The following is a 27,617-nucleotide window of genomic DNA, read 5'->3' as shown; positions in this document are numbered from 1 at the left end:
CAGCTCTAGCAGGATATATATTTCAAATCTGATATATTCTAATCACAAAATAGAAATAAAATTATTTTTTCTACCTTTTGACGTCTCTGGTTTCTGCTTTCAATCTTCTTTTCACTCTCTTACTTCCAGCGTCTGCCCTCTCTGTCTCTTCAATCCAGCATCTGCCCCTTCCATCCACTGTCTGTCCTCTCCCCCTTCCATATGGTATCTGTCTTCTTTCTATGCCCCTCTCCCCTTTCCATCCAGCTTGTACCCCTCTCTCCTTTTTACATGATTCATTCCAGCTTCATTGCTCTCTTCATTTTTATCTCTCTTACACCAGATCTATCATCGTTGTCCCTCTCTGCTTATTTTTCTGATGACCCCCTTCCTATCATCAATCTCTCTACCTTCACATGCCTGTGTCTCCCCTTCCCCTCCTCTAATCTCTCTGCCAGCTGTTTCCTTCCTTTTTTCATTCTCCCTTCCCTCCTCCTCCTGTCCAGCAGTAACTCTCTTCCCTTCCTCCCCTCCCAGCAGCATCTCTCCTTCTCCCTCTCCAGTAGCAGCTGTCCCTTTTTTCCCTTGCCCAACAGCTTCCTAGACTCCTTTCCCTCCTTCCCTCCCAGCAGCATCTCTCCTTCTCCTTCCCTCCAGGTCCAGTAGCAGCTGTCCCTTTTTTTTCCCTTGCCCAGCAGCTTCCCAGATTCATTTCCCTCCTCCCCTCCCAGCAGAATCACTCCTTCTTCCTCTCCAGTAGCAGCTGTCCCTTTTTTCCCTTGCCCAGCAGCTTCCCAGATTCCTTTCCCTCCTCCCCTCCCAGCAGCATCTCTCCTTCTCCTTCCCTCCAGGTCCAGTAGCAGCTGTCCCTTTTTTTCCCTTGCCCAGCAGCTTCCCAGATTCCTTTCCCTCCTCCCCTCCCAGCAGCATCTCTCCTTCTCCTTCCCTCCTGGTCCAGTAGCAGCTGTCCCTTTTTTCCCTTGCCCAGCAGCTTCCCAGATTCCTTTCCCTCCTCCCCTCCCAGCAGAATCACTCCTTCTCCCTCTCCAGTAGCAGTTGTCCCTTTTTTCCTTGCCCAGCAGCTTCCCAGATTCCTTTCCCTCCTCCCCTCCCAGAAGCATCTCTCCTTCTCCTTCTCCCTCTCCAGTAGCAGCTGTCCCTTTTTTTTCCTTGCCCAACAGCTTCCCAGATTCCTTTCCCTCCTCCCCTCCCAGAAGCATCTCTCCTTCTCCTTCTCCCTCTCCAGTAGCAGTTGTCCCTTTTTTCCTTGCCCAGCAGCTTCCCAGATTCCTTTCCCTCCTCCCCTCCCAGAAGCATTTCTCCTTCTCCCTCTCCAGTAGCAGCTGTCCCTTTTTTTCTTGCCCAGCAGCTTCCCAGATTCCTTTCCCTCCTCCCCTCCCAGAAGCATCTCTCTTTCTCCTTCTCCCTCTCCAGTAGCAGCTGTCCCTTTTTTTTCCTTGCCCAGCAGCTTCCCAGATTCCTTTCCCTCCTCCCCTCCCAGAAGCATTTCTCCTTCTCCTTCTCCAGTAGCAGCTGTCCCTTTTTTTTCCTTGCCCAGCAGCTTCCCAGATTCCTTTCCCTCCTCCCCTCCCAGAAGCATCTCTCCTTCTCCCTCTCCCTCTCCAGTAGCAGCTCTCCCTTTTTTTCACTTGCCCAGCAGCTTCTGATAGTGGCTTTCTCCCCTGCCAGCAGCTCTTCTTACTTCCCAGCGCAGCATTTCAGAAGGCAGCCTCGGGTCCTTTGTTGGGTCGCGCCGCCTCTGAGGAAAGAGGAAGTTGCATCATCAGAGGCAGCCGCGACTCAGCAAAAGCCCCGAGGCTGGCTTCGTGAATCGCTGCGCTGGGAAATAATGGAGAGCTGCAGAGAGGGGAGAAAGCCACTGTCGGAGGCTCCCCAAAATCTCTCCGGCCCAGCGCAGACTTCAGATGTTGATCTTGCCGGCCCTGCACGGACCGGCAGGAAGTTGAAGTAAGTCAATCTTGCCAGCCCTGTGCGGACCGGCAAAAATTTCCTGCGGACCGGCACCGGTCTACGGACCGGCGGTTGAAGAACTGTGGCCTAACTCATGTCAGCAATAGGTCCCTCCCAGCCATTGAAGCCTCCCCAGCCCATCCTCCACTAAACGGCCATATACAGACACAGACCGTGCAAGTCTGCCCAGTACTGGCCTTAGTTCTTCAATATTTACTATTATTTTCTGATTCTAGATCCTCTGTGTTCATCCCACGCTTTTTTGAATCCATCACCATTTTCCTCTCCATCACCTCTCTCGGGAGCGCATTCCAGGCATCCACCACCCTCTCTGTAAAGAAGAATTTCCTTACATTGCTCTTGAGTCTTCCACCCCTCAACCTCAAATTATGTCCTCTGGTTTTACCATTTTCCTTTCTCTGGAGAAGATTTTGTTCTATGTTAAAGAGCTTTCTTTTGGCTACCTCAAATCTTTGGAACAGTTTATCAAAAGAGATTATAGCAAAAATGTTACAAATGTTTTAAGGAAATGCTGAGGATGCATTTCTTCAGGTTGGCATTCAAGGGTTGAACTGGTTAGTGGGGGAATAATCAGCAGGGATGTCCAAGAAGAAGACTGCATTGCAGTTTAGTTAAGTTTTATCTAGGAGAGAATCAGGTTGTATATGTATTCCTTGTTATTATGAATGTTTGTCTATTTAGGATGTGTATAGTAGGTTTTTCCTGTTCAATAACTGGAGTTCTTTTCTTTTAAATATGATATATTTTAAGTTGTAAACCACCCTGATCTGAGAAGGCTGAGCGGCATATCAAACTTTTTAAATAAAGCATAAAAAAACATAAATATCAGGTATGATATATAGTGGGGGGAGTTACCCTTTAAAATTGTCTGTAGTGTTGGTTTGTTCTGATGATTCAAGTTTTCAGTTCCACAGGTCAGTAAGAATAATTATGCTATGGAGGTAATCAGGTCATAGTAAAGGGAGGGGTGAGCAGAGTGCCCTTGGTGGGTATGCCTGTATCCCACCTCTTCTCTTCCCCCCCCCCCATACCTCTTAAAATATTCACCAGCAGCAAGCAGCATTTCTTCCCTGCTGGTCATGTTGGCCTCATCCCTCTTTCTGACATCACTTCTGTTCACTGTCAGAGGGAAGGATGAGGCTAGCACAAGCAGCAGGTAACAGGTGCTGCTTGCAGCCTGCGAAGATTTGAGGAAGTGTTGGGGGGTGCAGGGAAGGGGCATCGAGGAGGTGCATGATGCAGCAATGCCAGGTGCCTCCGCCCCGGGCGCAAACATCCCTTGCCACATCACTGGAGGTATTGTCACAGCTGATGGGGATGCTGAGGAAGTTATTGTGAATAGCAAAACCAAGTGACTAGATTTAGGGTCCATGGTTACAGGATTTCAGATGGAGCCCTCCTAAAAAGCCTTTGGTTTAGGACTATGTGTAGAATGACTGGAATATGGTAGGTGAAGATAAAAAATGTGGGGAAAAATCTCCAGGAGCTTAATAAATGTTTAATACACCAGATCCGAGCCTTGACGGAGCTAGAAGCACAAAAGGGTTGGAAGAAATTATTGAATACAAAAAAAAAGCAGAAACAATATTGACTACAGTGATGACTTCGGTACAAGACATAATCCTACTGTCTTGGTCTTCCTGTCATTCCTCTGACATATCACCTACTCTTATTTCCTTGCTACTTCCTTCCTTCCTACCATTGTGCAGTGTGCAGTTTACTTGTGTATTGATGCAGCATCAGCATTTGTACTCTGCACAAGACCTGGGAAGTAGGCAGAGTGGCAGCCAGGAGCCACTGGAGAGAGAGAGAGCCTACTGAGTATAGCAGGAAAGGAAACTCCCCTTGAGTAGAAGTGAGGGAGGATCGGAGCTCCAGCATTGCTCTTGGAGAGCCCTAGAAAGCTTGAAAGTGGACAATTGGAGGGATCTAACTGTAAATAAGATGCAGGCTGGCCCCTACAGAGAGACGGATGACTCTAGAAAGGACAGCAACTTCATCGAACTTAGAAGCAACTGAAGAAATCTCAGATATTGGGAAAAGGTAAACCCTGTTTGGAAGATGAGGAAGGGAAGTTGATATAAGCAGGTTTTAACCAGCCAAAGTAGATGTGTACTTAGGGCTTGGAAGAGCTAAGATTTTGTATGTAGGTGATTTGTCACTCCTAATTATAACCCTAATATCAGAGACAACAGCTTGGTGTTGAAAAGGATTGCTGATCTGGAAAGCTGATCTGAAATGCACCGAGATAGTCCTATAAAAGGCATTCACTCTACCAATGTAAAAATTCTTTGTTTAAGGCAAACCACTATAAACAAATCTTCCATGGGTTTTATATTGTTTTCTGAGGTTTAGAATAAAAAAGAAAAATTTACAGAGATGAGGTGTAATGCAAAAGAAAATTTCACATTTCCATAGGTCTAGCATTTCATTACCTACTAATTTACCTTGGGCAAACAACTCAAGGTACTGAAGTCTTGTGGAAGAAATTTGATATCTGGTCTTCACTTATTCCACTTTATTAAGAACAATTTTTCATATCTTGATTCAGCAGTATTTGGAAATTTGTTCATCAGTTATGCCGCTTGTAACTTACAGCTGATATGTTCTGGGCACAGCTTTACCCTAGATATTTTGACTTACCTGTTTTTATAAGGATTCTTTGAATTTCTAATATGTCTGAGATGCTAAAACTTCTCTACCTGTTGATTTTGTCTCCTTCGATGTCAAACTTATTCAAGGATATATTGCTACCCACCTTAGATAACTTATTTTTAGATCCAGCCTCCTGTTTCCTCTTTTCTTATTTCTTGATTTGTTTTGAAAACTTAAGAGACCACTTTCCAACCATTTTAACAAACCAACAAAGTCTGCAAACCATCAATGCACTCCAAATAAACTACTATCCTGCAGCCTATTTTTTTTGCCCCTGAGCTAAAATCCAGCCTTTATATCATCTCTTCCCATGTATCTATAATAATAAAACCAATCTAACTCACACACCTACTTAAAACACAGAAACAAAAATATCTTGTGATTTTAATTTTTTTAATATTTAATGTTATACAGTGGGCAACCGATGTCTCTTAGCATAGTTAGCTTAGCAGGGTTTAAAAAAAGTTTGGATAATTTCCTAAACGAAAAGTCCATAAACCATTATTAAGATAGAAACATAGAAACATAGAAGATGACGGCAGAAAAGGGCTACAGCCCATCAAGTCTGCCCACTCTGCTTACCCACCCCCTGTCTATGCCCTAATGACCCAATTTCCTTATCTTGACCCTCGTAGGGATCCCACATGGGTATCCCATTTATTCTTAAAGTCTGGCACGCTGTCTGCCTCGATCACCTGCACTGGAAGCTTGTTCCAATGATGGACTTGGGAAAATCCACTGCTTATTTCTAGGATAAGCAGCATAAAATAGGGCTCTTGCCAGGTACTTGTGATCTGGGCTTTGGTCTGTCCCAATATGGCAACTCTTATGTTTACTGCTGCCCTGTATCTCTGTAATGGGACACCGGTGTTGACTGCATTTTTTTTACAAAAGCAGTGCTGATGCAACCAACTGTGGTGAGACTGCAGTGGGCTTTCAAGAAGGCACTGGGACAACCTGCACAGAGTGGTGTTTATGATCTAGCTAACAGTGTAAGACATTTTCCATCTTTCAAGCAGGCACTGGCATAACTTGTTTTAACCGCCACTCTATGCAACAGTGGTATAGTGGCAAAGAGCTTCCAAGAAAGCATGGTGGTATGAATCAATCACAGTTACAATGTCGACCTTCAATGAGCATGGAGAGAAGATGGAGTGATTTTGGACAATAACTTTGCTTATTTTGGTAGTTGTATAGATTATTAGAAGTTTTGTAGAAAGATATGGAAGGGGTGTCAGATTTAGTGTTGATCTTGTAAAAATCAAATAAAAAAATGAGAAGACCTGAGCTTACCAGTCACAGGAGGTAGTGAATCTCTATTTTAACAGATACTAGGTACCACTGGGACTGATGTGGAGAGCAGTGCTAGGAAAAGGACTGAGGGGAAGATTCTCAAATACTCAAGGTAAAATCTGATGGGCCGCTACTGTAACAATTTCAGAAAGGCGAATCATTCTTTAAAAACCGCACGGGTTCGCAGAGTCACGGAGGATGACTAAATTTGCATGTGCCAATCGCTAGTGCAGAATAAACACACAAATAAATAAAAAAAGACCCCATATTAAAGATTGGCAGGAGGGATGCCCAATCCCTCTCACCGCTGCCATAAAACAACCCCTCCCAGCAGCTGGAGAGATGCCCACTCTCTCCTGCTGCTAAGCAACCTCCCCCTGACACAGGGAGAGATGCCCACTCCCGCCGCCGTGGTACCCCCTGCCACCCCTTACCTTGTTACGAAGGCTGGCTGGAGGGATATCTCCTACCTCTTCAAAATGGGGAGGGGCCTAAGGCTCTAATTAGCCTAGACACCTAAGGCCTCTCCCATAGGAGGTGCCTTAAGCAACCTGGGCCAAACAGAGCTCCCCTCAGGATGCACCGGGAAGAAGAAGGCCTGCCATTTTGAATAGGCGGGCCTGCTGGCCAGAGGTAGGAGGCATCCCTCCGGCTAGTCTTCATAAACAAGGTATTGGGGGGGGGTTGTCAGAGTCACTTGGGGGGTCATCAGGAGTACTACAACAGTGGTGGGAGGGGAATAGGCATCCGTCCCACTGCTGGGGGGTTTGTTTGGCGGCGGGAGGAAGTGGGCATCTCTCCCACTGTCGGGGGGGGGGAGAGGGGTGACGGGGATGGTTGCTTGGTGGTGGGAAGGAGTGAGCATCCCTCGCGCTGCTGGGGGGAGGGGGGTTGCTTGACGGTGGCAAAATTTTCTGGGCGGTCTGAGCTGTCAAGCCTTACTTTCCTGTCAATGCCTGAGCCAATCAGCGCTCAGGCACTAACCAGAAAGTAAGGCTAGGACAGCGAAATTAGGGAATCACCCGGAGTGTTCGTTTAATTATTAATGACTTTGTTGTAGTATATTTGCATGGCAAAGTTGGAGACTTCTAGGAAGCTCAGAAAAAAACCTGGTAAGCCGTTTTGATAATCCTCTGCTAAAATACATTAACGCTAAACTAGCTGGAACTGGTTTAGCAACCACGTTAAAGTTTTGAGAATCTTCCCCTGAAAGTTCAAGTAGCAGACTTGGGGATGGGGAGCTGGGGTTGGGATGCGGGTGTGAATTCACATGTTCATCTATCCAAAGTGGAAATATTACAAGTGGACAGACTGGGTGGGCCAATTGTTCTTTTTCTGCCTTTGTTTACTGTTGAAAGCTTGCTTTCATTCTAGATATGTGCCTTCATTTGCATACATTTGACTTGTTAGTGTGTCTGAAATTTAATGCATGCAAAATCAATTTAACATGCATTAACCTATGAATGCACTTTGTAAATTAACATGTTAACAAGTCTTTATTAAAATGAGTGTGTGAAACAAATTGAAAAAAAGTCTAAAAATCAGGAAAAAAGGCCAAATGGACTGAAAATGGCATGTACATTTTTGCCTTATGCCTATCTGACATTAAATAAAATTAGATTGTTTGTATTTCTATTTCTTCAATACAGTGTTGACAAACATTACTTGCTCTTTGCATGTTAAAAGTTTAGATACTGAAAACACTACATTTTTGGGAAACCTAATTGTGTTTTGTTGTACTCCTTTGAACTGTAGCTGATAGTTCCAGTATAACCAGTTCACGTTTTTCAGGGGGTTAAATGAACTTGAGGAAATAAAGGCACAAAAGTACTAAATCCATTTTCCTTCCTTCCTTGTTTTGGTTTTAGTCTGCGGTAAGCGTTACAAGAACCGACCAGGGCTCAGCTACCATTATGCTCATACTCACCTTGCTGACGAAGAAGGGGAAGACAGCAGGGACCAAGAATCACGATCGCCGCGGTCCCCACCCACCCACAGAAATGAGAACCACAAATGTGAGCACCGCTTTCTACTTTATCCCATGATTTCCTTTTGCAAATGAACACGGTTTTTCTTGATGGAACTGGTTGAGGTTCTTTTTGTTTTGTTTGGGTTGAGCTGTGTGCTGTATAAATCATTTGCGCATGAACTGAGAATGGGAAAGATGGTCAGTTATAGGGTTAAAAGATTTTACAACTGTCAAATCCGGAATGTGGCCCTGCCCGGTTCTGCCCAAGTCACGCCCCAATTTGCCCCAGCCCCGCCCCTCCAAACCTCTTCTCCTTGAGCTTGGAGCTGTGTTTGGAGGGCCTCCGAGCATTTGTGTGATGTCACTGCGTTGCATCCGCGCAGATGCCCTCCAGACACAGCCCCGAGCTCAAAGCTTTTCCAAAACCCAGACAAAGTGCCGGGTTTTGAAAAGCCATCCGGACGCCTGGACAGTCATGTCCGAGTACATCCGGCCATCTGGTAACCCTAGTTAGTTACAGCTTTCTCCAGTGCTTAGAGCAGCCAAAGGAGAGTTCCGAATGTGCTTCTGCAATGGAAGCCCAGCAGGTGAGGGGGCGGGGAAGCAACAGGGCTTAGATTCCACATGACTGTCTTCCCTACCCAGCATATCCCTAGCCCTTGGGTGGGTTAGTCTGTCAGTGTGTTTTCTTACTTAGCCAAATCACTGCGGAGCTCTATGTTGTAGGAGAGAATTTTTTTAAGCTGCCTTGCTTTCTTCTGGTATCCTCAAATCCATTGTGTTGTAGGAGACATGCAGCTCCAGAACATGTATCCTTTAGAGTTCAGACTGTAAGCAGTACTGAATATTCACCTGACCCACATGGCTAAAGGAGTTACTCGCTCAAAATTCAAGGCTGCTAATTATTCTGGAGGTTGATTGAATGTATGCCCAGGCTAGAGAATAGGTTTGAGCACCAAAGAGATGGTAGGTGTGCTTACCTTAACAAGGACCCACCTACTGCAGTGCAGGAATGGTGTCGGCATATTCTCCTTTTCCCACACTGGGACTTGGCTGCTTTGTGATGCACACTACAAAATGGATGCTGTCATTAGAGACAGGGAAATGGATGCTGTCATTAGAAGCAAGAAACCCTTTGCAAGGTAATTAGCTCAAGATACACTTGGGTCTGAAATGTATTACCCTGCCAAGGGGATGGTTTTCAGCAGGTGGGGACCCTTAGCTGATATTTGTGAATGCATTGACGTTACTTGCATGAAATGCTTCATATGCAGATTTCATTTACAAACTCTGCCTAGGGTTCATAAGAATTCTGTTCAAAAGACTGAAGATGGTGTATGGACAATAGGCGGAAAGGTATATTTTATGTACTTTAGGGATGTGTACTCACAGTTTAATGTAAAATCAGTATGTACAATCAATTTACACAAATATAAAAGGTCTAACATGCATGCTGGACACACCTTATAAACAAATGTGTGAAATGAACCAAAGAAGCCACCTAAGAATAAGAAAATGAAAAAGGAACCAAATCTTTTTTGGCCATGCACATCCTTAGAACACTAATATAAGTTAAAGTGATAGTATGTAGGTTACAGCATGACTGCACACAAAAGATGTCCTAGTATTCCTTGCTGCTCTTTGGTCCATTATATTAATTTATTTCTTTTTCTATCCCGTTGTTCCCAAAGAGCCCAGAACGGATTACAGATTAAATATACATAATTTCAGTACAAGATTACAATGCAAGTTTTCATCCTAATTGGCACATATTAGGTGTAGTTATGCTTACGTGACAATTCTGGATCAAGGGCAGGGGGTTAGATGAAGAGGTATGTTTTTATTGCTTTTCTGAAGTTGAGGAGGACTTCAAGAGATCTGATCTGCAATGGCAGTCGATTCCAGTGGTTCGGTATGAAGTGGGAGTAGGACAGTTGTTTGGCGGTTTGTAGTTGAAGGGCATGACCAGGGGGCATTTTCATCCTGGGAGCGGAGGGACCGGTTTGGCACATATGGAGGAAGTTTAGCCATCACATAGCCTGGCGCCTTGTCGTGCAAGGATATGAATGCTAGCATCAGGCCCTTGAAGACCCCCCCCCACACACACACATTTATTCCTTTACAGTGCAAAATATAGACAGCAGATGCAAATTCTCAAAATTCACATATTTCAATTACTAAACTAAAAATAGAATCTTTTTGTTTACCTTTCTTGTCTGGTGACTTCTTTTTTTTTTTTTTTATAATCAACTTCCATTCCCCTCTCCTCACTTCCTTTCCATGGGCTCCGTCTCCTTCTTTCTCTTCCCCTCCCGTTCATGGGCACCATCTACTCCCATTTCTTCTCTCTCTTTCCCCTCCCCATCCCTCCATGGACACCGTCTCCTCCCATCTCTCTTTCCTTCCCCTCTTCTCCATGGGTGCCATCATCTCCTCCCTTCCCTCCATCCATGATCACCATTTTTCCCTTCTCTTTCCTCCCCTCCCTTCTATGGGCACCATACCCATCTTTGATTCTTCCATCCGCTATTTCCACCTCTGTCCCTCTAATACCCCCTCAATTGCTCTCTCTTTCCTCTTCTACCCTCCCTGCTGTCTGCATAGCTTTCTCTCTCTCTCTCTTTCCCTGGCACCTTTTCTTACCTGTCCTAGTACTCCTTCATCCCACCTTCCTCCTCCCTGTCCCTCATGACCCTTGGACTTGCCTTGCATGCTGCAGTGAAAGCATGCTGCTTCTTACCTGACCCGAAGTCTGTCTCTGTAGCTTCAGAAGCAGGAAGCTCTAGCAGAGGAGGCAGGACATATAGACAGAGGCTTTGTCCTGGGTGAGAAGCAGCGTGCTTTCATTGCAGCATAAGAACATAAGAGTTGCCATACTGGGAAAGACTGAAGGTCCATCAAGCCCAGTATCCTATTTCCAAGTGTGGCCAATCTAATGTTCAAGGCAAGTTCCAAGGGCTGCAAGGGGCAGAGAGAAGGAGAGAGGCTAGTGGAGTGTGAGGAGAGGTAAGAAGTGGTTCCGGGAGAAATAGGAAAAGAGAGAGAGATGTTGAGCGGGAGGGGGGTGGGGGTGGGGGGTGGAGGCTGCAGGAGTGCAGGCAAATGTCAGAAGGAGAAAGAATCAGATGCCAGATGATGGGAGGGGCAGAGAGATTGATGGGGGAAAAGGAACAGAGAGCTTAAAGTGTTAAACATTTTAACGTGTTAAATTGTTAATTGTATTAATAATGTATTAAATGTGTAGCCCTAGTCTATTACTCATGCTTCCTCAAACCCAGTAGGTTTTTGTGTTATATAGCTGGCGAAAGGGCTAGATTCACTAAGCAAACCGATCGTGTACCAATCAGTTTGTGACCCCTTAGTGACAGATTTCCCTCCGACCCGATTCACTAACCCCTGTAGCTATCCGATCCCGATCGTCCCATGCAAATTAGTAAAATCCCATGCAAAACAGCCAAGCGATTGATTAACTAACTAACAATTGCTTGGCTAATTTGAATTGGGTTTTACTATTGGCAAATCCTACTGCTGCAGACCTTGTGGTAACTGAGTTACCGTCAGGTCTGCAGGCTTTTTGACAGGCCTGCCTGCCTTTTTTATTCATTTTTTTACATGGCACAGATATTTTGCGTGTGTTACACACGCAAAATATCTGCTCCATAAAAAAAAATAATGATAAAAGACAGGCAGGCCTGTCAAAAAATGGCCGAGGGCTCCCCCCCCCGACAAACGATCCTCCCCGCGACCCACAAATAGCAGGAGGTATGCCCACTCCCTCTTACCACCACCCGACGCTGCCTTCCCTGCCCGTGCTAATATGGCAGGAGGGATACAAACTCCCTCCTGTCACCAACTGAGTAACCCCCTGACCAGCACGTGACTCCCTCCCCCCCCCCGACCTGCCCGGCCCACCCCCTGGTCAGGTCTGGCCCAACCCGTTCTGATCCGACCCCCCCCTGTACCTAACAGTTGGAAGCAGGAGGGGTGGTCAGTCCCTCCTGCTCCTTAGGCCTCCAGCAACGTCTTCAGGAGCAGGAGGAACCGCAAAGTCCTCCTGCTTCTTCGCCGCCTCCTGCTTCCCTGATGACGCACTGCAAATGTGGGCCTTAGGCCCCATCCTGGTGCATCATGTGATGCACGGGGAGGAGCCTAAGGCCCTGATTGGCTGAGGTGCCTTGGGCTCTTCCCTGTACCTGTAGTTAGAAGCCTACCACCCAATTTAAATAATTTAAGCCAATAATGAGATGCTAATTGCTTGCTATCGATGCTGATTAAGCTTTTTAAATAATTAAGTTAGGAGCCTAGATTGGCTAGGCACACCGATCTAGACACTGAACTTTAAGCATCATTTATAGAATTGGTGCCTGATTGTCATTAATTTGCATTTACACATGTAAATGAGTGTGGCTTAGTAGTTAAGAGCTACAGCCTCAGCACCCTGCGATCGTGGGTTCAAACCTCGCTATGTTCCTTGAGACCCTGGGCAAGTCACTTAGGGCTAGATTCACGAACCTGCCTGATCGGAACCGATCCATGTCTAATCTGGGCAGGTCTGATGGATTCGCCAAACTCCAATATGCAGATGGGGCGATCAGAGGAACCCCCCCATCTACTGGCATGGATCGCTGGTGTGCGATCCCAACGCATGTGCAGACCATCTGTAGATGGTCTGTTCATGCCGTCCGAGCCGTGACTTAAAAAAAAAACAACAAACTTTAAGCTTTTTAGCCCAGCGAGCCCGTGGTTTTAACCTGCGGGTTAAAACCACAGGCTCGCAGTGCGGGGAAGGGCAGGAGAGATTTGGGGCGGCAGGCAGGAGAGATCCAAGGATGACCAGGCCAGGGTGGTGATTTGGGGCAGAGCAAGCAGGAGAGATTGGGGAAGAGCAGGGCGGCGATTCGGGGTAGAGCAGGCAGGAGAGATCGGGGAAAAGCATCGGGGCTGCAGGCAGGAGAGATTCGGGGCAGCAGAGAGCAGGGCGTGCGGAGAGCAGGGCAGAGAGCAAGGCTTCAATGGAGCTGGAGAGTCGGAAAGAAGTTTGCGAGTGGTCTCCAGCAGTCGTTTCTTCGGTTGATCGGCCAGCCCAGTCGGTTTCAAAAATTTGTTTGGTGAATCGCGTCCCTGTCTATTTGGCATGAGTTTCCCCTCATTTGTATGCACGGATTGGAAGCGGATCGCAGGAGAGGTTAGTGAATCAGGCTGGAGGGAAATCTGGTCGCAAAGGGGTTGCAAACCGATTGGTACGTGATCGGTTTGCTTTGTGAATCTAGCCCTTAATCCTACACTGTCCCAGGTGCATTAGATTAGGATTTAAGCAGGCTAGAAATTAAAAAAATAAATAAAATAAAAATAGACTGTGAGCCCATTGGGACAGATAGGGAAAAATGCTTGAGTACCTGATTGTAAACCAAAATCCCATTCCCTTTCCCCCTTCCCTATAAACTTAGCACCTAATATCTATAGTGCTCAACTCCAGGGGAGTGTGAATATGAGAGGGACATGGGCGAGTCAGTATTTGGATGCAAACGTTTACATCAGCCAATGATGGAGCTCGTGCTTAGAATTAGGTTAACGTTACCGGATGTCTGGATTTACCCAGACATGACCTCTTTTTAGAGGACTGTTCAGGTCGGGTTTTCAAAACCCAGCAATTTGTCCAAGTTTTGAAAACCATTGAGCTTGGGGCTGCATCTGGAGGGCAACTGTGCATGCAACATGCCATATGCATGCGTGCAATGCGTGTGATGATATAGCATCCGCGCATGCACAGATGCCCTTCAGACGCGGCCACAAAGAGACAAGGTTTTTGTGGGCCAGGGTTGGGGGGAGAAATGGGGTGGGGCTGGAGCAGAACAGGGTGGAGCCAAACGTCCCTCTTTTTGGGAAGTAAAAATTTTATAACCTTAAATTAGGTACCAAAATACGGACTTATGGTAGCATTTTATAACAGAACTGGTGGTTAGTGTTCAAATTTTTGATACCTAGGTTTTAGTGCTCTTTAGGGAATTGAGCCCATAGTAGCAAACAGAGTTAATGGGTATTTCAATTCATTTAGAAAGCAATTTTCTCCTTAACTGTATCCATGACATCTTGTTTGTCTGTCTTGCCTGTTTAGATTGTAAGCTCTTTCGAGCAGGGACTATTATCTTACTCTTTGTGACTCTGTACAGTGATGCGTGCGTCTGGTAGCGCTATAGAAATAATTAATAGTAGTACACTTCTCCCTCCGTATTCGTGGTTTCAGCAATCGCAGTTTCGATTATTCACGGTTTTTAGCTTGCTGGCTCCTCCCCCCCCCAATTACATCAGCTTGCATAGAGAAATCACTGATTCCAAGCGTTTACAGAGAAAATTGCTGATTCCCCGCACTTTCTTCACTGTGTTTTGCCTCTCCTTCAGGAACAGGCCTGGTCTCCCACCATGTTATTCACGGTTTCACCATATTCACGATGGTTTTTAATAGAAAACAGCGAATAACATATGGAAAAGTTATTCACGGTTTTTCTGTATTCGCGAGTCTGTTAATCCCCTATCACAGCGAATACGGAGGGAGAAGTGTAGTAGTTACATGAGTAAAATGTGCTGAGTGAAAATTGTCATTCTCAGATGGGAGTGAGTGATAAATTTTACATCTGTCATAGTGTGTGTTTAATAATAGCCAGAGGTGTAGTGAGGGTGAACAGTGCCCGGGGCTGTGGTGCGCCCCCCCCCTCCCGCTGTGCGCACACACCCTTCCCATTCTTCGTACTTTTTAAACTTCTCTAGCATGACCAGCACACCCTCGTTGGTGTTGGCTTGCCCTGTGATGTCACTTCCTGGGCACGGTTTCTTGAAGTGATGTCATAAAGCACTGATGCCGACACGGGCAGAATTTCACACCGGGGAAGTAAAAAGGTACAGGGGGGAAGGTAAGAGGCGCGCATGGCAAGGAGAGGAGCGGGGGTGGGGGGTAGAGAATGAGGAATGCCATGCCCTTAGGAAGACCGCACCTGGGGTGGACCAACCCCCTTACTACGCCACTGCTAATAGCATTAAGAAAAGGTGTTCCTGTGGATGTGTTTAAGTTGTGGGAGGAAACTAGCGATTGTACATGAGAGAATCTCAAACTTTTCCCCCTAGTTCACTCTTAACCTGGCAGCTGTTCAGAAAATGCAGGTGTGTGGTGAATAGCTTTTCACCTGTTCATTTTCAGAGGGAAAAAAGGGCAAGAGCTTACAAACTTTGCATTGAAAAGTCCCCTTGAAGGACTATTTTCAGATAGTCCCCACCCTTGCAAAAGCTAAGGGTAGGTATGCTGTACCTGTGTATCTACCAGTTAATTTGTGAAAAGAAACTATATGAATCGTTCCTATATGAAAATTGTCTATGGCACTTATTTTCAAAGCAGATGGATGTCTCGGAATGCCCCCTCCCCCAAATATCCATTTGCCAAAAACATTCAAATCATGAGTTCCAAAAGGCAGAATTTGGGAATTCAACACTGTACTTTGTCCAGATGCAAGGCGTGGGTGTGTTTAATGCTGGACTAGGGAGAGTCCAAATCTAGGATGCCCAATAGCAGTAAATGAACAGGAAGAAGCATCCAAGTCAGAAATGATGGACATCCTAAGCTAGATCTGTTTCAATCACATCCAGGGTATAAAAAAATGTCCTGATTAAGAAATCATTTGTAATCTTCAGGGCACAATTAAAGGCATACTACTTCTCTTTGGCCTTTAACTCTTAACTTACTTCCTCCTGATGGTTACTTTTCTTCTGTGTGGTCAGATTTAAATTTTTTGTTCCCTCCCTTACCACATTGTTCATCCCTTTCCTCAACCTTTTGATTTTTATTGTAATCCATGATTCCCTTTTTCCCATGTTTTCAATTGTTTTCCTTTACGTATTGTCTTCTTTCTATTCTTATCCTATTTAATTTGGTTTTTATTGTTTTTTGTTTTTAAATTTAAAATTTTTTTTCATTGTAAACCGCTTAGATTTGCCTTCTGGTTTTATATTTGCGGTATATTAAATAAATGGAACTTGAACTAGCTGACCACTGAAGGGATTGAGGCAGACATGGGCAACTCCGGTCCTCGAGGGCCGGAATCCAATCGGGTTTTCAGGATTTCCTCAATGAATATGCATGAAATCTATTTGCATGCACTGCTTTCAATGCATATTCATTGGAGAAATCCTGAAAACCCGATTAGATTCTGGCCCTCGAAGACCGGAGTTGCCCATGTCTGGATTAAGGCATGACACCCACCTTCCCCTTAATCCCCAGTGGTCACTGCACCCCTCCCTCACCCTTAAAAGTGACACAGGAAAGAGAAAATAGACTCCTTGACAACATCAGATATTGTGGACATTCTGAACATAGCAGCAAGAAAGCCCCTACCTGTCCGGGTAGGCTCACAGTCTAACAGTGGTACCTGGAGCAATGGAGGGTTAAGTGACTTATCCAGAGTCACAGGGAGCAGGCTGAGATAAAACCCACAACCTCAGGGGGCTTAGGCAGCAGCTGTAACCATTAGGCCAATTATAGTGTGGTTAATATTTTACTTTTATAGGTTTTACAGCAACCATAAGTATGATAATGAGAAGCTAAGTGTGATCTCCACTCCTGAACACTTTCTTCTCCTAGAAGCCTGTGTTTTTGGGAATGCTTTCCAATATAAATTTGTAGAGGGAGGTGATGGGATTCTTAGTTTACATATCAACCTTTACATTTTTAATTTTGGACGTCAAGACACCTGATGTTATCAGTGGCGTTGCCACAGATGGGCAGGGACCCACCTACTTTTGGCTCAGGCCCACCCAAAATTGAAGCACCCATCCTCCCCAGCTGAAGAACTCCTCCAAAAGCAGCCAAAATGTTTTCCCATCTCAGCAGCATCACACCTGGCCCCAATCCTCCATGCTCAGTTTTCATGCTTGCATTAGCACTGAGCATGGGCAGAGGAAAGGGGGCTGGGGTTAGCAGTGGCAGCAAGATAGTGCCACCAGCTGCTGAAGTGGGAAAACGTTTTGGCTGTTGTTAAGAGGAAGTCTTCAGCTGATGGGGCTTGGACATCCTCGCCAGCTGAGGTATTTAGTTTTTGTCTTTGATGGGGGAGCACGGGGAGGGGGGAGGGAGAGGGAGAGGGAGTGTTTCAGTACGCACCCATTTTTGGCTCAGACCCACCCAAAATTAGCCATTTGGTTACATCACTGCATGCTATTCTTCATTGTGGCCTTTCCATTTGTAGTAGGGTTACCAGATTTTCCATTTGGAAAATCCAGATCCCCCTAGACTCGCCCCCCAGGCCCGCCCAGTTCTACCCATCCCTGCCCTGTTATGCCCCAGTCCTGCCCCCTAATCCCACCCCAGCTCCACTCCCACTGCCTGCTCTTGTCGGCCAGGAGGGCATCTGCATATGCGCGAATGCCCTCCTCCCCGACGGTGATTTCTTAGAAGCTTTTCAAAACCAGGACAAAAGTGCTAGGTTTTGAAAAGCCGTCCAGATGTCTGGTAACCCTAATTTTTAGTTAAACTTGTTGCAGCTGTTGGATAGCTGGAGCAGCAAAATATTTGGAAAGTGCATTTTGTGTGCGTAATGCGGCCTTGGTGCATATGGGAGGCAGCTAGATACTGCAGAATATTGGCATTTACTCCACCCCTGCCATCCACAATTTGTCCTAAAGCAAAATTAAAGCACTACTCCAATTTTCAAAGCTACCGCTAAATATTTTGGACCAAATCTGAACTCTTAAAAGCAAACATGGAAGAGTCAGTTCCATAAACCGGCATGCACTGCCAAACAAAACATGAGCAATGATAAATCTCAGATGTATCTGTATGTCTGTATCAGCTGGGGGTTACCAGACGTCCAGGAAAACCCGGACATGTTTTCTATTGAATGTATTGTAAACGACTTTGGGTTAATCTCTTCATGAAAAGGCAGTTAATAAATCCCAATACATTTTACCACATCCCCTCTTATTACATAAGAACATAAGCAATGCCTCCACTGGGTCAGACCCAAGGTCCATCATGCCCAGCAGTCCGCTCACGCGGCGGCCCAACAGGTCCAGGACCTGCGCAGTAGCTCCCTATCTATACCCCTCTATCCCTTTTTCCAGCAGAAATTTGTCCAATCCTTTCTTGAAATCCAGTACCGTACTCTGTCCTATTACGTCCTCTGGAAGTGCATTCCAGGTGTCCACCACACGCTGGGTAAAGAAAAACTTCCTAGCATTTGTTTTGAATCTGTCCCCTTCCAATTTTTCTGAACGCCCTCTTGTTCTTTTATGTTTTGAAAGTTTGAAGAATCTGTCCCTCTCTACCCTCTCTAAGCCCTTCATGATCTTGTAGGTCTCTATCATATCTCCTCTGAGTCTCTGCTTTTCCAGGGAGAAGAGCCCTTGTCTCTCCAATCTTTCAGTGTATGACAGGTTTTCCATGTCCTTAATCATTCGTGTCGCTCTCCTCTGGAACCTCTCAAGTGTTGCCATATCCTTCTTAAGGTACGGTGACCAATACTGAACACAGTACTCCAGGTATACACATATACAACACACACACACAAAGATTCAGGGATGCATTTTCTCAGTTATCCTGTATAGTGCTTTGTGGTTTCATATGCTGCATCCTGTAATCTCTCCTTTTCTTCCAGGGATTACTAGCTGAAGAAAGTCTTAGTTGTACAAGAGGAGGAGGCATGTGCCATCCAGTTTTATGGACTGGTCTGGACTGTTTCACTTTGTGCTTCCCTCCTCCTGCTTGAGTTACTGAAATTTTGGAAATAAAAAGATGGCTGATAATTCACTGCACAACAAAGTTTTTGCTTCCTGAACACTGCTGGGTGTTTCTTATAGAATTTTGGGTGCTGATCATGAATATTACATCAAAAATTACCCATCACGTACCATTTCAGAGAAATCTTCAATTTTGTCGTGATTTTTTCTTATATTTGGATGCAAACAATTTTTTCTCCCATAAGTGTCTTATCAACAACGGTTTGTGCCGCCTGGGTATGTCCATGCATAAAATCTAGCCAGGTTGGAAGCTGTTTTATGGAAGATGACATCCTGGGCATGTCTGGGCAGGTCTGAACGAGCTTGCGCTGTCTCACCATGCTATAATGGTGGCTTCCATACACCGATCCTGCTCATTTGGTTAATATAGATAGTCCGTGTGTGTATATAGTATCAGTATAGTAAAGTATAGTAGTATAGTAGCTGTAGCAATATAACAGTAAGTAAGCTTGATGCTATAGACGTTTTGGTGTCGGGCAATATGTCTCGTCGGTGTCGTAACAGCCGCGACACATTCTGCTATATCTGTGGGGAATATACACTTACGCCTCAGAGACGTTCGATGACTGCCCTTGTAAAGATAGCCTATCATCTGTATTTTGGCTGCAAAATAGGTGATCAAGACAAGCAATGGGCGCCTCACATTTGCTGTGCGACATGTGCTGTTAGTCTGAGAGCCTGGCTCAGAGGTACTCGAAAGACGATGCCATTTGCTGTTCCGATGATATGGCGAGAACAGAAAGACCATGTGACGGACTGTTATTTCTGTTTGACTAATGTGTCTGGTTTCTCTGCCAAAAACAAGAAGTCAATTGAATATCCTAATCTGCCTTCAGCAATGAGACCCATGCCACATGATGACAGTCTTCCAGTTCCGAAACCACCAGAGGATTGGACCTTAGACGAACCAGATGAAGAAACTGCAGTGCAGGGTTCTAACAGTGACATTGACCCGGATTTTGAACCATCCTCATCAGGCGATCCACATCTGATAACACAGTCCGAATTGAACGATTTGGTCAGAGATTTGGGTCTGTCAAAAGCAAAAGCTGAGCTGCTAGGTTCGAGACTGCAGGAATGGTGTTTGCTATCACCAGGTACGAAAATTTCTGTGTTTCGAGACCGGCATCATGATATAACCAAATTTTTTGCACAAGTCGACAGTCTCTGTTTCTGTTGTGACATTGAAGGATTGTTCTCGGTCTTTGGTTGTGATCACAACCCGGAAGAGTGGCGTCTTTTCATTGATTCGTCAATGTTAAGCCTGAAAGCTGTTCTGTTGCACAATGGCAACGTTTATCCTTCAGTACCTGTTGGCTATGCAGCACATATGAAAGAAACATATGAGAATATGGAAATGTTACTAAAGTATGTCCAGTATACCAGGTATAACTGGAATATCTGTGGAGACCTCAAAGTCGTTGCTCTGTTACTAGGACTGCAGCTTGGCTATACAAAGTACTGCTGTTTCATCTGCGAATGGGACAGCCGAGACAGAGAGTCGCACTATTCTAGAAAGAACTGGCCACTCCGTAAAAAGTTAGTTCCAGGACAGAAAAATGTAGCACATGAATCGCTTGTTGACCCGACAAAGATATTTTTGCCTCCTCTTCACATTAAACTGGGACTCATGAAGAATTTTGTGAAAGCAATGAACAAGGAAGGGGAAGGTTTTCGTTATTTAAGACAGATGTTCCCAAGAATAACTGATGCCAAGATCAAAGAGGGTATTTTTGTTGGCCCCCAGATCAGACATGTTATGAGTGACAAGCGATTTGAAGATCTGTTAGTTGGGCCGGAAAAAATTGGCTGGAAAGCCTTGAAAGACGTTGTTGACAATTTTCTGGGCAATTACAGAGCCCCAAACTACATTCAGCTGGTAGACAAACTTCTCAAAGCATACAAGAGAATGAAGTGCAATATGTCACTCAAGATTCATTTCCTCCATTCACACTTGGACTTCTTCCCCGCAAATCTCGGTGCTGTGAGTGACGAGCACGGTGAAAGGTTTCATCAAGACATAGCTACGATGGAGAAACGATACCAGGGCAATTGGAATCCGTCAATGCTTGCCGACTATTGTTGGATGCTACAACGTGATGCACCAGACACTGAATATAAAAGAAACTCGGGAGCAAAACACTTTTAATTCTGTTTCATTTAGTCGCTTGTGCGAAACGTAAACTTGACTATATATTTTATTGTCAGTAAACATAAAAATGTCTATTTCTCATAGTTCTTACGTGATGCAGTAAAACCAAAACCATATTTGAGCATACCAAGTTGGTACCTGTCATAATCACCAAAAACTTTTCAGGAATCAAGACAACCAAAAAATTGTTGTGCAGTGTAATGTTAGCCAGTGCCAGGTACAGCTCAGCCTTTGACCTTGCAAGAATCTTGGCACTGCTGTGTCTGTGCATTTTAGTTTCTGGGCTGTCCTCTGTCCTGACCTGCATGACTGCTGTGGGTTAAGGAGAATTCCTCTCTAAATCATGTGGCATTCCTCGCAGTTACGATTCCTTTTAAAGTGCAACCTAGATTTATACAGGGTACATGGATTTGTACATGCAGTACACAATAAGATCTTAAGAACACAAGTTTCTGCTAACATTATGGGCTCCTTTTACGAAGCTGCGGTAGCGGCTTTAATGTGCGCGACTTTTAATCACACGCTACCCCCGCGCTAGCCGAAAAACTACTGCCTGCTCAAGAGGAGGCGGTAGCTGCTAGTGCGGCCGGTGGTTTAGCGCGTGCTATTACGTGCGTTAAACCGCTACCGCGGCTTCGTAAAAAGGAGCCCTATGTTACAGAGGCTAAACATTCAGTTCAAAAAACCTAAATTTCCTTAAGCCCCTAGCAGATGTTTCTTGAAAAGCAACATACCAATAAGAAAAAGAGCAGGAACAGTCAGGTTATTCGCGTCTTCCTTCACGAAGACCCACAAAAACCAACCCCCCCTAACCACCAGAATCCCCCCCACCCCGCACACTCCAGTGTCAAAAGTCCAATAAAGTAGGATTTTTTTAAATATTTTTCAGAGTTGGGAAGGATAGGATCGGTCGGTTGAAATTAACGATGATCTGTAGATCTTCCTAATATCTCGGTGAATCTGGGGAAGTTATTCGGAGTGTCTCCATATAATTAGGGCTATCAGATTTTTCACAAAGAAAACTCCGGATCCATGGCCTCTGCCCCCAGGCCTGCCCAGTTCTGCCCGCGTCCCGCCCCAGCCCCGCCCCCTTAACCTGTCTGTGCATCAGGATGGCATGCGCGGATGCGTCATGATGATGTGTGCATACATGCGTGCGACTCAATGACTTCACGCGTTGCATCCACGCGTTCGCGGATGCCGTCCCGACATCGGAAGCTTTTCAAAACCCGGACAAAGTGCTGGGTTTTGAAAAGCCATCCAAGGAAACCCAGACATCTGGTAACCCTACATTTAATGTTTTGAATGCCAAGCGGCATAATTTGAATTTTGTTCGCTTTTCTATTGTTAGGCAGTGTAGCTCTATGAGCCGCAGTGTGGCGTGGTCAAATCTTGATTTGTAATACATAAGTTTTGCTGCAGCAATCGGCATTAAGGCATGTAAGTGTTAGGTGTTATTCTATAAAATAGGCACCAGATTTGCTGACCCCCCAAATTCTGGTTATGACTCCTTAAGTTGTGTGTGCAAATCAGTGCGAACAGCTGATTTGCATGCACAACATTAATTGTTTAATAAGCCTAATCGGTATTGATAATTGACAATTAACATCTAATAATTGACTCTAATTGGCACGAATTAGAAGCTGCATGCACAGTTTTCTAGGCGCTTTTTATAAAGTGCTACATGTCGGCTCTAGTGCGGGAATCTGAAGAGGAGGCATGGCCATGGGAGGAGCCTGGGAGGATCATGGGTGTTCCTACAATTTGTGTGCACTGTTATAGACTACACCTGAAGTGCACACAAGTTAGGCACAGGTACCGTATTTTCACGCATATAACGCGCGCGTTATACACGGTTTTTACAAACCGTGCATAACCTTGCGTGTTATACGCGTGAGCGCGTTTTACAAATTTTTTTTTACATAGTTCCCCCCCCCCCGACGTCAAAGAAAGGGCGGGACCGCTGGGAGACGAAGCAGCGCAGACGCAGGGCTCACAGAAGGGCCGGGACCGCCAAGAGGAAGCAGCAGGACACTGGTAGGAGCTTCTACATGATGAGGGGGGGTCGTCGGGAGGCTGTGGGGATGCGAGCGGTCCTTCAGGGTGGGGGTGCGGTTGCGGGTGGGAGTGCGTGCGAGCGGTCTTTTGGGGTGGGGGTGCGGGTGCATGTGAGCGATCCTTCGGAGTTGGGGTGTGAGCGGTCCTGCGGGGGGGCATCAGGCTTTCAGGGTGGGGACAGGACTTCAAGGGGGAGAGGAGAGTCGGGGCGGGGGAAAGGAGAGTCGGGGTGGCCATAGGAGAGTCGAGGTGGGCGAAAGGAGAGTCGGGCGGCGACGGGAGAGTCGGGGCAGCATGCGCGGTATACGGGTGTGCGCGGTATATAAAATTTTTTTACATATGTCGGTTTCCCACGCGCTATACCCGTGTGCGCGTTTTACACGGGTGCGCGTTATCTATGTGAAAATACGGTATTTAGGCCCGGTTTTCCTCGGCCTAAATGGGTGCACCTCAAAATTATGACGCATACTGGTGCTTAGCATGATTCTATAAGGTGCATGTTCTTTTTATAGAATCGGGCTAAGCACCTGTTGGCACCAATTTTTTTAGGTGCCATATATAGAATATGGCCCTCAGCGGATACCTGCAAGGGGGGTCTTATACGTAGGCAGAGCATGGATGGGCCATGGGCATGTTGCCATGGGATGCACAGAACTTATAGAATACTATCAGTTGTGTATGTTGTATGGTGTGTTTAGTCGCCAGCTTATATCAGCCGTTGATCTACTGTAAGTGGGCGTGCTGAAGTTTTGGAATGCTCGCAACCCTTTTCGCCAGTATTCTATAACACCTTAGGTGTGCCAAAGTAGCATTATGGAATCCGTGCTAAAGTGCCAAATTATAGAATTACCCAAAAAGGTGCCTTCTTGAGATAAAAAAAACATCACGCCAGAAAGGAAAGCATAGATATTGCCAAATTTCATGCAAGCAGATGTTCACAGGAGATGGCTGAGAGCAGCACGCTCATTACAACCCAGGGTCTGGCTTTCAGAATTTGAGCTAAATATTCATCCGCCGCCCCATTTGCTCAGTAACATAGTAGGTTAGAGTGAAGAGAGACCATGTGGCCGTCATGTTCAGCCCCTTGGCCATTCCTCATCAGTTTGCATGAGCACAGATTGTCTCCTTTTCCATTCTGTGCCCTTTCTGCTGCTGCCTTTCATGGCTCTGTTCACCGTTGCACAGCCCGACATCTCTGGCACAGCAAGGGAGGATTCTCATTAAAAAGAAGATGGTGGGGAGTCAGAACGTTATAACCTTCCTGTAAATACTGCTGGGCATTGCATTATGAATTAAATGTGACAGCTCTGTGGTATCGCAAGGTCTGTGCCTCAGGGATCCTCTCCGGATAAGCTGGAGAGTCAAGTGGAGGGAAGGGAGGGGGAAGTGAGTGACAGTTAATCAGCAACCTACTGAATGCACCGCATACAGAGATATATGGGAGAGATTTGTTGTTGATTCAGCAGAGCACTTGATAAGATGCTATGCTCTCATCCAGAGTAAAAAGAAAACAAAAAACATTTCAGAGATGTATCAGTGATGAGGTACGAACTTGGAAGGAAGTGAGATAGTAGATGGAGGTACAGGGGCGGCACTGAGATGGGGCCGTGTTTTTAAAATCTTTCCTATATTAGCAGTGCTGTAGCTGTACTAGCCATGAGACGCAGGGGAAAAAGTGCTGGCTGCTGCTGAAGGGCATTTCTACAACAGAACACATCATGGGGCTTACTGTGAATCCCAGCAGCAGAAGGACACTCTGATCTTTTTCGCATCAACCTCCATACGGCCACCTACGCCCTTCCTAAGCTCACTTGCTATTTCTGTTTCATCTCTCTGCATGTCAACTCGCACGCAGCTCATCAATTTTCAGCAATACACTTTTGTCCCAAAGAGTAAGCCATGAGGGATATGGTTTGGCGGTAATGCCATTAGCTTGCAAGTAGATTAGTCCATACTGTCTGCCCCTTCCCGCACACTTCTGTATCTTCTAAGCAGCAAAACAAAATCTCAGGCAAACAATTTCTTGGCATGCACGTTTCCTGCAAATTGAAGGGACTACGAATCGGTCAGAATTTTGCTTTGAACGTACAAGCTTCTCACTTTTAGAAGCTTCTGAAAATAATTGGGTGGACTCCATCGGCTTACTTTTTTTTTTTTTTCTTTCTTTCTTTATTTATAATTTTGAAAATAAATAACAAGTAACACACTTGTTTAAGTAACACGATAAGTAATGATACATAAGAAAAAGGAGAAAATTCAATTAAAGAAAATATTTTACAATCTTCTTAGACCCTGAAAATAAAGAGACTTAATTTAAACATCAAGGAAAAATAAAAAGGAAACGGCTTAATGGGAACAGCTCCTCAGTTCAAACTCACACCCTTTAAACACTGGAGATCTTCTTCATGTCCAGAAAACTCCGGAGATGTTCTGGAACTAAAAATGTTTATTTTGTCCCTGAATATTTAATGAGGCATTTACAAGGGTTTGCCAGTTGAAATGTTGCACCTAAATCTTTAGTCTCGCCTCATTGTCAGAAATATTTTCCTCCTTTCTTGAGTTGTTTTATTAACATCAGGGCAAACCCAAATACGTCGACCAAGAAACGGAGTGTGCAAATTACGAAAATAGAATTTTAAAACAGCGTTTGAGGTCTTGTTGAAACACAAATGAAACAAGTAAGGTAGCTCTTTCTTCCAAAATTGACATAGGTGTTTCTAAAATAGCTGATATATTTCCCAAATCAGGAGGTTGTTTCCCAAATCAGGAGGTTGATTCTGAGGTCCTTGAGGATTTTCTTGAGTCTCGCTCCCATTTTTCTTAAGAAAACCAGGTAAGTAGTAAATTTTATTCAGAGGAGGAATAGTCTCTGGAGTGAAACTTAAAATTTGTATTAAGTATTTCCTAAACAATTCCACTGGTGAAATCTCTGAAGATCTAGGAAAATTCAATAGTCTAAGATTCAATCTTCTATTATGATTCTCCAATTGCTCTATTTTCCTATGTATCATTAATTTATCTTTAATCAAGCCTTCAGAGACAGATTTCAAAGCAATTATCTCCTGATTCACTTTATCATGTTTATTCTCATTGTCCGTTTTTAAATCATCAACAGTTTTTACCAGTGAGTCTACCTTAGTCACTAACAATAATGTTTCCCCCGCTGTTTTTTGAATAGTAGAATCCATTCTCTGGAGTGTCTTCCAGACATCCAGTAAAGTTACCTTCAGCCCCTAGTTGGCTCTTCTTCACCGCAACTCCAACCTCTGTCCTGCTCCCCTCTAGTGAGTCAGCTCCGTCGACCACCTCGGTTACAGAGCCACTCAACTGCCCGAACAGAGCGGCTGCAGGAGATGGAGGCACTACCGGGTCGGGAGGCGATAGAGAGACTTCCGGCTCCAGCGCGGCGGCCAAGTCCTGGGACGCCAATGATTGCAAGCCTCGCACTCCCGCAGTCAGAGGAGAAACACTGGCGGCTGCAAAATCCAGCGTAGTCTGGCGCATCGGCGTGGATGAACCGGCTGGTGGGGGTCCCAGACGGACCAAGCCTTTGCGCTTCGTATGTGGCATAACGTTCAAAGAAGGAAAAAAGGTCCCTAGACACAATCGGCTAGCAGCTCACCAGTCCCGCTGCCATCTTGGACTTCGCTCCTTCTCGGCTTACATTTTTAAAATTAATAAAGACAATCATTATTTTGACTTAAAAATATGAAATTAGTTTTACATTAGGAAGTGTTTTGACTTCCAAAATTAAAAATATAGAAGTTGATGTTTAAAGCTTTAAGAGAGCCTCTTGCCCAGTTAACTGGAGCTTACTGGGCCCTGAGAGAATACTTGGTGGCACTTGCCTGGGTAGTGCCATTGAATATCGCCTCTAACCACTACAGCTGAAACTTACTATTGTGTGGGTGATGTGGGGATGGAGTCAAGACGAGGTAGGCACTTAACGAACTAAGGGCGCAGTGGTTAAAGCTACAGCCTCAGCACCCTGAGATTGTGGGTTCAAACCCACAATGCTCCTTTGCCCCAGGTACATTAGATAGATTGTGACCCGCCGGGACAGACAGTGAAAAATGCTCAAGTACCTGAATAAATTCTTGTAAACCGTAGCTTTAACCACTGTGCCACACTCTTCCCCTCCCCCAACCCATTAGGGTGCTAGCCAGCACGTATCCGGTATTCTCTGGTAGAAACAAGCCTTACAGCAAACCACTCACTAATATATCACTGCAGTTATGACGTTGCTTTGTGATTACTGATCCTGGATAGCACACCATAATGGTATCTTAACTAACTAGTACCACTTCTATGCTGCCCTCTAGATCAGTGTTCTTCAACCTTTTGACACCTATGGACCGGCGGAAATAAAATAATGTTTTTGTGGACCGGAACCAGTCCATGGACCGGCAGTTGAAGAACACTGGGCTAAGCCAGACCCCGCCCATCTCCACACAGACTCCGCCCCAGACCTCGCCCCCATAATAGTACTAATTGTAACACCATTTTTGGCCCATTTTTCATGTACACACACACACACAATATAATCGTATTAACAACACATAATGGTTAACCACAAAATTAAACTACACAAAGCACACTATATGCTTCTCAATATTCATTCCTACCAGAACACAGATAACCCCATGCAAATACGGGACCAAAAACTAAAAGTACTAATATATACAAACAAACCCTAAGATGCAAGACTCTGCATGCAGCACAACCCCAGAGGAAAAGAAA

The 27,617-nt window shown here is 45.2% G+C and overlaps 1 protein-coding gene across 7 annotated transcripts in view; it reads left to right on the top strand.

Moving 5' to 3' along the window:
• Positions 1-27,617, top strand: part of DPF3 (double PHD fingers 3) — a 419,567-nt gene that overhangs the window by 312,792 nt on the left and 79,158 nt on the right. For all 7 annotated transcript variants that reach the window (XM_033952007.1, XM_033952009.1, XM_033952011.1 and 4 more), the window contains one exon: positions 7,788-7,934. In XM_033952007.1, the coding sequence (XP_033807898.1) occupies positions 7,788-7,934 (147 nt within the window). The remainder of the gene's footprint in view (positions 1-7,787; positions 7,935-27,617) is intronic.

The sequence above is a fragment of the Geotrypetes seraphini genome, chromosome 7, assembly GCF_902459505.1.
Source record: "Geotrypetes seraphini chromosome 7, aGeoSer1.1, whole genome shotgun sequence".
Taxonomy (NCBI): Eukaryota; Metazoa; Chordata; class Amphibia; order Gymnophiona; family Dermophiidae; genus Geotrypetes; species Geotrypetes seraphini.
This window is presented reverse-complemented; position numbering and strand designations above follow the sequence as displayed.